Raw genomic sequence first — 13,776 nt, forward strand, 5'->3', positions numbered from 1 at the left:
AGGGTAGAGGCTTCACACGCACATGTGAACAAATACATATGTGCATACACGTGCCATGTTACAGCTACATACACTCGCAAACCTACATGCTTATAGACACATACACCAAGACAAATATACTGGTCCACGTGTGCTCACTGTGGGAATATTCTCCATGCAGTAACTTCTACTGCTTTCTTTACAGCTAAGTTGAATGACTAATGTTTATTGTGAAAACCTTTTTATTGCCAGGAGAACATGATTTGCTGTTCTTTAGGTAACAAGTGCTATGCATCTGTTGATTCCTACTGTCACATTACCTGGCTCCATCACAAATACCTATGTTGTAATAAAAAAAAAAAAAGAAAGAAACACCCCGAGGCAAATATACAGGCATTCTTGGTATGCTAAAAGTGGATGACAGGCAGCTCTAATGGTCCCACTTACATAAATGCAACTTATTCATATCAGAAGGCAACTTCCTTTCCTTCCAGACTCAGAGTGCCAGAAATCATTCCTTTCAACCAGCCTGTCAGCCCAGCAGACCTGTATGTGGCAGAGGAACATCCTATGGAGGACGCGTAATGGGCTGAGGGTTAGGAAAAACGGCTCCTTGACATCCCAGGCCTCTGACTTTTAAGACTTAGGGAAAGCCTGTGGGAAAATCTATGAAGCTTTGGGTGTGCGTATGCCTTTTTGTAAATCTCACAAATAAACAACAGAACTAACTTCTACTGTAAAAGGAGAGGGGAAGGTATTTGTAAGGTAAAGTCCATGGTGGATTCTGCTGTCAGAGCTGCAAGATGCCATTCACGAAATGCAAAGGGATATTGACGGACTGATCCGGTCTTGTGTGTCTTCAATTATTCCACGAACTGTTTGTTTAGCAAACTTGAGGGGAAAAAAAGCCAATGCTTCTTGAATTTGAGCCTTAACATAATTAGTGCCTAGCATCTGCATGGGCATGAGTTTGAGCTGGCTATAGTGTAACATCAGACAATGTTGTATTCCAGAAGAGTGAAAATGAAGGCAGGGGAAAGCCAGAGTCATGACTGTGTTTATTTAGCAGGTATTGAGCTAGGATAACATATCAGAGTGGACTGACTGGATGCATGTTATGGAATGCTTCTTCCCAACCTTGGATGTACACTAAAATTTCCCAAAGCACTTAAAAAAAAAAAAAAAAAAAAAAAAAAAACAACTCCACATGGATAGAACTTTCCCTCCAGATATTCTGATTTATTTGGAATACAATGATGCCCAAGCATTCAGTCACCCATCTATCCATCTATTTATGTATCCACCTACCAATGCATTTATGATATGTTTTGGAGCTCTCAAGGTATGATTCTCATTTTCAGCCAGGCTTGAGAACCACTCAACTTGTCAGACAAAATTCCACCATTACCCCTTATTAAGATAAAGTACAAATCTACACACTCATATAAGGAATATTTATCGAGCACATATGATGTGCAAACTTTTCTTTTAGGTCCTGAGGACACACTAAAAAGCAAAAACAAATATGACCAGTGTCAGTTCAAGATGAGTTCTCCACCAGGCTGGAGAACCAGGGAAGAGCTAGTTTCACAGTTCAGTTCTGAAGGTCGTCTGTGGGCAGAGTTCCATCTTTTGCTCAGGGGAGCTCAGTCTTTTGTTCTATTCTGAGCTTCAACTCAGAGGGCCTCCATAGTGAGGCCCCCCCACACTATGGAGGGCAATCTGCTTTCCTCAAAGTCCACCGGCTTAAATGTTCATCTCATCCAAAAACACCATCACAAAAACATCCAGAATAATGTTTGACCTCATATCTGGGCACCGTGGCCCAGTCAAGTTGACACATAAAATAACCAGCACACGGCCCGTACCCTTATGGGGCTAAAAGTCCGGTAGGGGACTAGATGATCCTATAGCACACAAACAAAATAAGTGCAGATTGTAAAAACGGTGTGACAGAAATAAGCAAATTGCTGGAGAAAATGGACAGTACAGGGAAAAAGCCTCTTGGAGGTGAAGGATAGGAAGGAACCAGCCACAAGAAACATCAAGTAAAAAGTGCTATAGGCAGAAGCGACAGCATTCACAAAGTCACACGGGCTGCAAAGAACTGGATGAGCTGGAGGAAGTGTTAGAAAGCCAGAGGGGCTGGTACACAGAAACCAGTGGGAAGAGAGGCAGGAGCTGAAGTTAGAGGGGCCAGATCATCCGGGGCTCTGTAGTTAAGACGAAGCCAAAGCAGGGAAGTAACATGACTGAATTTACTTTTCAAGATACTCTGTCTGGCTGCAACGTGGGGAAGTGGCATAGGGGAAGTGTGGATGGGGGATCGGCAGGGAGGTTCTGAAGTGGTCCAGGCATCAGATCAGTGCTCAGAACACTGTGGTGGTGGAGGTGGTGTCGTAGGACCTGGCCTGGATGGAACTTTCTAGAGTATTTGATGTGTGGCAGGTGGGAGGAATGGATGATTCCCATACTTATGGCTTAAACGATTCAAAAGAAATAAGAGCCTTTTTCCTAGTTACCGGCCCGGTTCATGTTACACCCACTAGCCGCCTGCATTATGCAAATTGCACATCGTAATTAATGTAGATCCAGCTTGAATTATGCAAATTCTTGCTTTGGGCTGTGCTAGTCACTTCCTGCCTCTACTACCTCCTGCCCATCGAAGACCACATCCCATCCTCCCTACTGACCCTCTGTGGACTGGAGCCATAAGCCTGTCTTGGGTGAGCGAGCCCTGAGAGGTCATTACGGCCAAGCCAAGAGAAAGCAGGAGGATGAACATCCAAAAGGAGGCAGCACCTCCCCCGGGCCTTTCTCTGGGAGCCTGCTCTGAGCTCATCACGCAGCTGGCCCCTCTCTCCATCAGTGCTTGTCTGCACCGGTCCTGCGCAGAACTGCTCTCCGGCTCAGAACACATGCCTGGCCTTCCTGCAATGCACTCTGATGGAATGCTGATTCCTGGGGCCCATGCTTTTGGTTCAGATCAAATGCAACTGTCTATATGCTGGAAAAATATTGACGACCCTCCAACCTATCCTGACTTTTAAAGGGGCTTCTGCACAGGAATGCCGCCTTGTTTTACTGAGGCGAAATCTGTGTTTTATTTAACTCTGAACGCCAGGCGCCTAGAATAGCTTGCAGGATAAATGTCAATCAACTCTAGCATAATCAAGACACCCATTCCTGCCTCATTAGGGTCCTCTCATTCCCTTTAAGCTTCTCAGATTTATACACTGTAATTAGAAACTTGGTGATTTTGACTGCTAAACATAAAGGCTTACTGGGAAGCTTCTCATGTCTGAATTTTTAAAATTTGCACACGTTAATCCAGTTGCATCTTCTGGCCCAATTCCCTCACACCGTTTTATATTTCTTTTTGGACGGAGACGAGAACCATTAATTGAATTGAAACACATATTGACTATTGTTTTGCATGAACTCTGAACGGCTTGTCTCTGAATGATTTTACTGAGGAGTTTTTAGGCAACTGTTTGACTGGATTGTTTCCCCTGTGACCGCATTCTGGCTTGCGTGCCTGTCTGCAGTTGCCTGGTCTGCTTTTAGGGAGTCCTGTTGTTCGCAAGAGCAGAGTCAGAGTGGAAGGGGTCACGCCAACCCTCTTCACGTACAGGCCCTGATTGGGGCACCCTGATATCCCATCAAACCCAAGTAGGGCTCCGGAAGAGTCTATGCAAATAGCATGCTTTCCACGTCCCTGGTGAAAATCCTCAGCTCTCTGGACCCCATGTGAGCAGAGATATCCCTCAGTTCGTGTAGTCGCCACATTATTCGTCCAAGGACTGCAGTGTCTGCATCAAGCAGAGCTTTCCAGAGCCAGATTAGGACATTTTAGGATGTGTCTTACACCACTGCTTCTCCCATGTTCATGTGCGCGTGAGTCACCTAGTTAAGACACAGACTCTGATTCAGTGGATGAGCTGGGGCCTGAGATGCTGCATGTCTGACCTGCTCCCAGGTGATGCTGATCTGCGGGTGTGTAGGCACGGGGCCTCTGACGTGACCTCTCTTCATACACTGTCTGTCACCCTGCTGGGGAAGTGACCACAGAAGCGTACCCTGCGTCGCCACTAAAATACAAATTCCCGAAGATCTGAGGCCATGGGCTATGCACCCTGATGCGTCCTGCTGCAGCAGAGGCGAGGCTGGCTTCAGCGGGCTCTGATGAGCATTCTGAGCTCCCCCTTCAGTGGGCACGGAGAGAGGTCGTGGCTGTTGGAGAATCAGGCCGTTTCACAGCCCTGGGGTGGCATCAGGGTGGGGGGCTAGACTCCCAGCCCTTAGGGACAGGAGGCCAGAATCTAAGTCCATGGTTCCAGGGAGCTCTTCAAGAGAAGAACTCCTCACTGAAAGGGAGGTGTCAAAGTCCAGAAAGGGGCAGCAAGGAAAAAGCAGATGTGACAAAGTTTTCACCTCTTCCACCTGCATGCAAGGGCTTCCAGCAAATAGTTGAGCCCTCACTGCAGTATCACAGATGAGTTAAATGTCCTTGCCTCCTGGCACATTTTGCAGGTGTCCCTGAGATGCTCATGTGCTCACAGCCACTAGCCACACAACAGCCCGGTGATTTTTTTAAGAAGGCAAATATGATTCCTTCACTCCTCTGCTTAAAATTCTCCTAGGGTGTTCTGTTCCTCTCAGGAGAAAGTGCAAACTCTAGAAGCCTCGCGTAACCTGACTCTACCCACCCACTCTCCACGTGGCCTCATCACTATCGTCCATGCTCACGAGGCTTCAGTCACCCTGACCTCCTTCCTACTTGTCAAACAGGCCAGAGTCATTCCTACTGCAGGGCCTTTACACGAGTTGTTTTCCTTCAAGGGTCATCACTGCTTTGCCTTTGAAGTCTCTGGCCACAGGCAAGGTTTCAACAGCAGAGCAAATCCAAAATGAGGTGTAAAACTTGGGTTGTGTGGGATTGGCGTGGATTTACTTTTCCTTTGAATTTTACCCAGTAGAAGCCTGGAACAGTTTGACACCTTTATATTACAAAGAGGGGACTGAAGCCCAGAGACTGAATGGGACATAATCAAAGCCATTCCGATTTCGGAGGGCAGAACTGTCCAAGGGTGGGCCCACAGGTTATGACTTGGACCCATGGGGAAGGGAATTTAATCTTAACATATGACATACTACTTAGACCTGCTGTGTTTAACAATTTTTACAATATTTACAAAGTTATAACTCTTCTTCACTCCCTCCTCTTTTTGGCTTTTGACTTTGCTGAGTCCAAGGTTGTACATAGGAAGGCACAGACAATCCTGGATTTCTCTTCCATTTGTGTTGTCTGATTTTTCCTTGCCACAAAATGTACTTTCTGAGATCAGAAGAGGGTGATTTGTGATTTATGGATTTCTCTCTAGAAATTATAACCAGAACCTAATTTAAAAAATCAAATTGGTTTCATCTAATTACATTTGGAAATTGCCTCATAAACACATGTTCTGTTATGAATGTCTTTAAAAGCAAGGTCTCCTGCTCACTATCTGAGGCAGGATTGGGTTGAGCCCAGCGTGGGGGAGACTCCCCATCCTGCTGAAACTTTCTGAAGAACAGTGCAGTCTAGAGCCGTGCTTCTCAAACTTTAATGCCCATGTGAATCCCCCAGGGATCTTGGTAAAATGAAGACTCTGATTCAGGAAGTCTGGTGGGGTCTGAGATGCTGTATTTCTAACCAGCCAATGCTGCTGGTCCATGGACCACACTGGATAAGGGGCGAGACTCCTGCACTTGAATTCAGGACCCATGAGTTGCATAACCTTGGTCCTTACATTTCACCTCTCCAAGTCTCAGTGGCCTCAATTTTATGTAATGGCAAGAGCTAATATTTTTCTATGCTATTTCTAAATGCCAAACACAGTACTAAACATATATTTATGTTTATTAATAAATATAAATGAGCAGTTTCTTAATGTACCCAAGGTTATACAGCAAGGAAGTGGCAGAGCTGGGATTCACATCCAGGCTGCCTGACCTCAAAGTCAACATTCTTACCTTCTGAGGCCTCACTGGTTTGTGACACACATGGTCACAGCCATGTTTATGGTCAAAATATAAGGCCTAAGCCCATGACCTCCTTAGGCCCCTTCACAGCGTCAACCCGGAAGTTTGGCATATTCCCAAAAGGTAACCTCAAATGCTCAAACAAGTCAGACAGTGGCCGCCTTCTAGCTCCGGTTCTCTGTATTACAGCCTAAGGAGAAGCCAAGAAACTACCTGAAGGTGTCTCACCACAGCTGTTTCCAGTAGAGTCCCTCACGGGAATGCCAATAGCCCAGCAACTGGTCTTTGAATATCCACAGGGCACTGGGTTCACAGAGAAGCGAGAAGAAAGGTGCGTTGTCCTAATCTGTGTGCACCTTTGTGCCTAGAGTTCCAGACAGCGTGCCATCTAGGAGTCTACCTTTGGAACAGAGCAGGACCCTATGAGGCCTTCTCAGGACAGAACCACCCGCCATGTCCTCCGCCTGCCTCCTGTCTGTAGAAAAACTTTAGCCAAAGAATAAATTTAAAGTGAGGAAATGCAGAAACAAACGAGAGCAGTCAAATAAAACAAAGTAATAATAGTTTAGCCATTAAGCAAAGTCAAAGACCTTTAGTTCTTCCTCAAGGGCTACAGATAATATTCTGAGCCACATTCTTTGAGCTGTCTTGCAGATACTGAAACTCTCACCAGGTGGAAGAAGTTAACTACACGATGACCAGACTGTAGCCATGACATAAGCTGCTCCACCTGACACAATTCCGAGAACTAACTTCAAGGAAGTGGGAACAAACGGACGTGGGAACTGAAGCTTAACTGTACTTAAAACAATCAATAGGATGCTGATCAGACCACCCTATGACCAATTCCAAGATGACTGTCAGAGCTCACTGTGCTTTGCTGCACTTCACCCCCTCCCTCCACCCATACATCCCTGAAACTCCCCCTTTAAAAGCTCCTGCCCTCTGATCGGCAGTGGGGAGTTGGCTTTTGGACATGAGTCTGCCTTCTCCCCAGGTTGCTAGCCTCCTGAATAAAGCAAACTTTCCTTTCCAACCAACGTCTGTCTCTCAAGTATTGGCTTTCGAGCAGGAAGCAGCCAAACGTGAGTTCAGCAGCCCCTTCGGGGAGCGAGTGCTCAGTGTCTAACTCACAGCTATGTCTGCACTCTTGCTCTCTCTCCATCTATTTCTTTCTTCTTACTGTGGAATCACAATCAAGGGTTTCCTAGCCCAGCGCAGTGCGTAATCCTGTTACAGCAAGAGGGATACTGCTCCTGTGGAAGAAATCTGTGCAGAGATATGACTCCACCTGCAACGTGGCCTAGACCTGTGGTTTCCAAAGGCAGGTAGGTACAAGAACCGGGGTCTTTTCACGCCAGAGCTGTCCTCAATTCGAGGCAAAATGAGGAAAAAATAAGGAGAATGTCATGAGTTACCCATAAAGCTAAATTTATTCGATTTACAGGACTGCCTTTTATTCTGAGATTATGTCCTTTCTATATTTTTGAAATTGTCCTTTATGAAACAATGTTAATAAAAGATGGTAAAGTACTCTATGTTGGTTCCCCCAAACCATTTGAAATGTTACTGGCCTGTGAATTCCAAAAGTCTTCAACATCTGGCATTGAGAGCCATTTATATAACAACACCAAGCAACTTAACACCTTAAGTCCTGGGTCCTTTCCCTCTGCTTTACAAAGGGCAGGTGGGTAGATGTCTATCTCATCTGTGTGTATGTGAGTGTGTATGTGACTGTGTATGATCGCAGCCTGTGCTTTACAAAGAACAGTGTGTAGCTTTTAAATGACTGGGTTTTGTTTCAGTTGAGTTTCCAGTCCCTTTCTTCCCTAATAAGGTTTTGAATGTGTCGCAGGCAAGGTCTATGAGTATGAGTGCCTCCTCTCCTTCAGCAGCATCCCTGGGAAGGATGCTTCTCCCAAGTCCATGTTCCAAGATGGAGATGTTAGACAGCTCTGCCTCTGAGGAACGCTGGATGGAGTGAGATAAGGTGTTTCCTGAAGATGTTTTCTCTAGCACACTGTACATGATAAGACAGTTTTCTCTTCCCTCAGCCCTGAGGTCCGTCCAGGTCTCTCTGGCGAATTTGTGTCCATCAGATTTACCCTGAATATTTCTCCCTCATCAATACTCCTTGACTTTCCTCCCCAGAGCTCATCCTCCCTTATGGCGGCGATATTCTTCCCCAAGCTCTCTCTCAACAGGTGTACCTTTCTGCATAAGCACCGAGAGTCATTAGTCCCTCCATGAGCCAACAGTGTATTCCAGCCTGGAATGCTTGTCACCTTTCCCCTCTCAGACTCCCTGGAGAAACCCTGAAGCAACGATTAACCTCCCCCATCTTACAGATGAGAAAACTGAGGCTTGAAGAGAGGAAGAACCTGCTAAAGGTCACTTGAGATGGTGGTAGGACTACTAGGATACCAGACTCTATCCTTCCAGCTTCAGTTTCCATGCCCTTTCTCTGCATTGCTGCGTTTTCTTATTATAATCTGTATCAACAACCTTGTGGTGTCTCAGAACACAAGGGGTGGGAAGAAAGTCAATCTCGCCCATATCCCAATATTAGCATTTAGCTGTATCAGCCTTATTGAAGTTTTACTGTTTGCTTCTGCTCTGCAATGAGCTTCTATACCATTTATTCTAATTTTGAAAGTTTTCAGTGAAGCCACATTGTGTCGGCTTGATGGGAGCATTCTTGTCCAAGGATATTCTGCTCCATCTCTGATATAAGACCCTGCTAATCCTGGGAGAAGGGCTTTCAACACCATCACCTTGGCTCTGTGGCCAAGGCATCACCATATGCCTTGGCCACAGAGCAACGTCAAAGCTCAAGAATCATGTACCCCCAGTTAGAGAATGACATTGGGACCATTCTGGAAGCCCAGGGACTGATATGGGTACCATGGGAATCATGTGAGTGTTGTGATTTTCCAGAGGAACTGCAAGTACTGTTTGCCAGGCCTGGGTCTGCTCAGCTGTGCCAGGACTACCTGACTCCTTGAGTCCTAATGCCTTTGCTGAACAGATCAATAATCCTTTCAATGCCCAATTTTCTTCATCACTAGGGCTATCAAGACAGCTCAATTGATGCCCCTGTGTTTTTTTCCCACTGTATTATCAGAAACCTTCCAGTAAGTTGTGTCTCACTCACCTTTGTGCCCTCGATGGAGCTCTGCACACAGGAGGTATTTGCCAACGTCAGGCTGAAGGAAACTGAATAAAGCCAAGCCAACTGATACAGTCACAGCGGCCTCCTTACCTCGTAGAGCGTGATGACCCCGTTGGTCTCATTGGGAGGTTTCCACTGGATGTAGATCTTCTCCTCAAAGGGACCCCCTTGGATGGACTCTAGAGGAACAGCTCCTGGAACTACAGAAGGAAAGAATTAGGAACTTGATGTCACCTTCCATCTCATTTCGCCAGCCTCATTGACCTAGAACAGGAGTCAGCAAAATTATCCTGTAAACGGTCAGATAATAAATATTTTAGGCTTTGTGGGCCATACAGTCCCTGTTATAACCACTCAACTTTGGCACCTGTAGCATAAAAACATCCATAGACAATCCATAAATAAATGGGCATGTCTGTGCTCCAAAAAAACTTTATTTCTAGAAACAGGCAAGGGCTGGAGTTGACCCATGGGCCATAGTTGGCTAACCAATTCTCTGGAAGACCGATGGCTTTTCATCTGCAGGCTCTGAGCAAGTTTCTTCTGGAACTAAAACTGACCAGGGTGAAGAGGACATCTGTAGGTCCCAGCCCTGCCAGCAGTAGGATTCTGGAATTAGACTCTTGCCTTAGGATTGGTATTTGAGGAATGCAACGTGAACGTCACTATCATTTTCCCAAACCTGTCAAGCTTTCTCCAGCTACAGGAAGTGCTTCCATAGTTTCCTAATCCCTGAATCTACCAGGAACTATGTGCCTTGAAACTTCAGTCTAATTAGAGGGCAGCTCATTTGTCTAGCTGCTGAGTCTCCAACGCCTGACACGTGGTAGATGCATAACAACCATTTGCGGGTTGGACAAATAGATGAGTCAATGACCTATGCCAGCATTTTGCCCTAATGAGCAAAACCTTTCCTGGGCTGTTTCTGTACCCAGATAAGTCTTCCTGCCAGCATCCTCCTGCTGAATTCCACCATCATTATGACAGTCTGGAAGATGCTGAACCATAAAATAATGATTCCCCCAACTTCCCGTTATAACCCCCTAGAGGATCATGAATTCATGTAAGTCATTACAGAATCTATTTATATTTTGGCATTATAAACACAGGTATTTTTACTAAGCGCTTACTCTGTGATCAGAATTCTACATACATTATTTCATTTAAGCTACAAAAGAGCTCTGCCCGGTAGTATTATCTCCTTTCTGCTGATAAGGGAACTGAGGCTCAGAGAATTAAATAACTTGCTCAAGGTCATATGGCTCTTAAGTTGCAAAGAGGAAAGTGAACACCTGTCTGTGAGCTTCAAAGCATATACTCTTAATCATCATGCTGTGCCTCTCTAGATATAGCCACGGCCATATGTTGCAATCAGTTCCCTATTGTTAAATTAAAATATACTTAGTTTTTCTCATTACGGACACGATACACAGAATTTGTTGAATATTAAAAATCTACAAAAACAGATTTTTTAAAAAAGAAAAGAACAAAATCACTCATAATCCCTGTAACTGGAGATACTTTTCCGGTATCTTCACATGACTATGCATATACATATTTTATTTTTAAAAATTAAACTCCTACTGTGCATATTGTGTTGTGACCTCCTCTTATCGCTAAACAGATAACAGTTTTTAAAAAATCCTTAAATGTTCTTTGGGGCCATGCATTTGAATGGCTACTTAGAGCAGGATATGCCCCATTATAGTCACCAATCCTTTATTATTGGGCATTAAAGTTGGTTTGAATTCTTTATGATTATAAAGCACTGAAATGAGCATTCTTACAAATAAGTATTTGAATGCAACTCTGCTGACGTCCCTAAGATAAATTCTTGGAAATTAATTTATTGGGCCAAAGTAAATGAACTATTTTATCTTTAAGGCTTTTGACATATATTACCAGATTGCCTTCCAGAAAGTTCACACAATTCTGGGCTCCCCAAACAGAAGGATATGCCAATTCCCAATCCATGACAACAACGACTATTTCAAAGATTAAGCATATGTAGTTGTACCTTTTTTAGAATACTGGAGAGCACAGATTTGTTTTTCAGCTTAATTGGCCATTTGCATTGATTCTTTTATGAACATGCTCTCTATACCCTGTGCTCATTTTCCTGGATGACTCTTCATTTCTGTTCATCATTGTCTTATGATTTATAATCTGTTTTTAAGCTTTTTTGCATAGGTTACAATAGTTTGGTCAGTTCTTCATTTGCTTTTTAAATCTTTTAGGTATGTAGAAACTTCTAAGTATTCAGATCTCTTATTGCTTTTCCTTATCCCGTCATCCTTTCCACAAATATTTATTGAATACTTAATATGACCAAGGGACTCGGTGATAGACATTACAGATACACCAGGGACAGAGAAAGATATAGTCAAATCCTTGATAAAGCTTCTATTCTGGAAAGGGAGACTACATTAAATAATTGCACTCATAATTAGTTTTTTAATGTTGTTATCAGGACTTTGAGGTAAACGCATAAGGTGTTGGAAGAATTATAACCAGCAGAGAAAATTTAGCCTGGCAAATCAGGATAATGAGCAGAAAGTAAGTTAGGGTTGATGGATAAGCAGAAGCTACTAGGACAATCCTGGGGAGGGTGGGTGTTGGAGTGCAGTGGATGGCTTTGTGGAGGAAAGTGTGGAAGGAGAAAAGCCATCCTGGGGAGAGAAGATGGTAGCTTGGACCAGGGTGACGGTAGTGTAGAAGAGAATTAGACTGTGTCAGAGATTTGGGGGAGCTCCTGTGATTTGGTGGTGATGGAGGAAAGAGACGTGTCAAGGTAAAACCCCAGCTCTTCTGTTTCATACCAGTGGGGTGGATCAGAGGTTGTTCATAGAAAGGGAGCCTTAGAGGATGCCTAGTCTTGGAAAGGAAGCTGGCAAGCTCAGTTCTGGCATAATTCATTGGACAAGTATGCAGAACACCCGGGGGGCAATGTTGTAGCAGTGGGGTGGGGGCAGTGGGTAGCGATGTTTAGGCACTGAAACCATGGGCAGGGAGTAGATCTTGTAGCCAGAGTGCAGAGGAGAACAAAAGTAGCAAGTCTAGGACTAAGGCAAGAAGAACTCCAAACTTAATAAGGAAAACAAAGAAACTCGGAAACTGGGAAGCCGTGTTCAGAGAGGCAACAGAAAACCAGGAAGGTGGGCTGTCACTGAAGCAACCAAGGGAGGAGCAGAAAGGTATTGGTTAACAGTGACAGGTGTGGATGCCGAGTAAGATGCAACCTTCTGTTTGCTCACTGAATGTAGTGTCTTTAAGGTTACTTGTGAACTGAGCAAGGGTAATTTAGGGAGAACACTGGTGTCATAAGTATCTTTTCATGGGTGGAGAAGAGAGTGGAAGGTGGGGCGAGTAAACAAACAAACAAAATGTTTACTTGTGTTGAGATGAGTAAACATTTTGGCTGTGAAGGGGAGGCGAATGCAAGAAGGAGCGGGAATGAGACCTGGAGCTAAAGTACTGCCCCCTCCCAGAGAGGGAGAGGTTATAGCATGATTAAAGGCAACCAGGAAAAAATCCAAAATTGACGTAAGAGGTAGAAGGATAGGAAAGAGAGAGGAAACAACTGACATTAGTAGGGTCCTGAAAATGCCAGGGCAGGGAAAGAGAGCATCCTTCCCTCTGTGAGATAAGAGGAAGAAAATGTGCAAGCGCTCTGGAGAAGGGGGTTGAGGTGTCCTCTAATGGCTCTACTTTCTTGAGAAGAGAGAGTGAAACCATCTACCCAAAGTGTCCTGGAGGAGGAGCTTCGTCAGGAACCTGGAGAAGCTTTAAGAGGTGAAAGGTGAGCTGAACAGAGAGGTGCTGGCGCTGCTCACTAAGAAGGCTGTATCAGATGCAGGCTGGGATGGGACCGCCACCTGGGCTCCTCCTTTCGTACTAGCTCAGAGCAAATTCTCTTTTTTACCCAACATCAGATGAATAGTCATCTGTATTTTCTGCCTTCAACTTTTTCTTTTGAAACCTAACACTTTAATCCATCTGGGATCAATTTTATGTACTGTACAAAATGGAAATCTCACTAGAGTTCTTTACAATATTCTTAGGATAATAAATTGACCAGTCAAAACTTTCCCCAGTGATTTAAAATGCCATTTTATTATCACATTAAATTATTTTATATTCTAGCATATGTTGTTGGCTTTCTGCTCTATTTCATTGAGTCATAGCTTCTACTCTGACAGTATCTCTCTGTTGTGTTGATATAGCATGTTTTAATATTCAGTAGAACAGGTCCTTTCCAAATATCATCATTCTTTTGCAAGTTTTCTGGACTATCAATACCCATGTATTCTTCCAGAAGAATACTAGAATAATTTTACAAAACTTCCAAAATGTTCCATCAGAATCTTTATTTCCCTTGCATTCTTCACTTCTCTAGGGGACAAGTGACACCTTTTTTATAACAAGTCCTCCTGCCAGTAATATTGTATTAATTCTCATTTCTTAATGTTTTCTTTTTAGGTCTCCCAGTTAAAAATGTTTTTTTCATTTCTTACAAACTGTATTCCTAGGATTTTACTACTTTTGTTCATATTATTTTTGCATTACATTAAGGAGTTTCTCTTGTGAAACATACGACAAAA

General features: G+C 44.0%; 1 protein-coding gene across 1 annotated transcript in view; it reads right to left on the bottom strand.

Annotated features, from left to right (window-relative positions):
* PTPRT (protein tyrosine phosphatase receptor type T) overlaps positions 1-13,776 on the bottom strand; it is a gene marked incomplete at both ends in the record, with an annotated part of 1,082,998 nt that overhangs the window by 381,473 nt on the left and 687,749 nt on the right. Inside the window, 1 exon segment of the mRNA XM_082857741.1 lies at positions 9,266-9,375. Coding sequence (XP_082713867.1) covers positions 9,266-9,375 — 110 coding nt within the window.

The sequence above is a fragment of the Leucopleurus acutus genome (assembly GCF_964270905.1).
Source record: "Leucopleurus acutus genome assembly, chromosome: 16".
Lineage (NCBI taxonomy): Eukaryota > Metazoa > Chordata > Mammalia > Artiodactyla > Delphinidae > Leucopleurus > Leucopleurus acutus.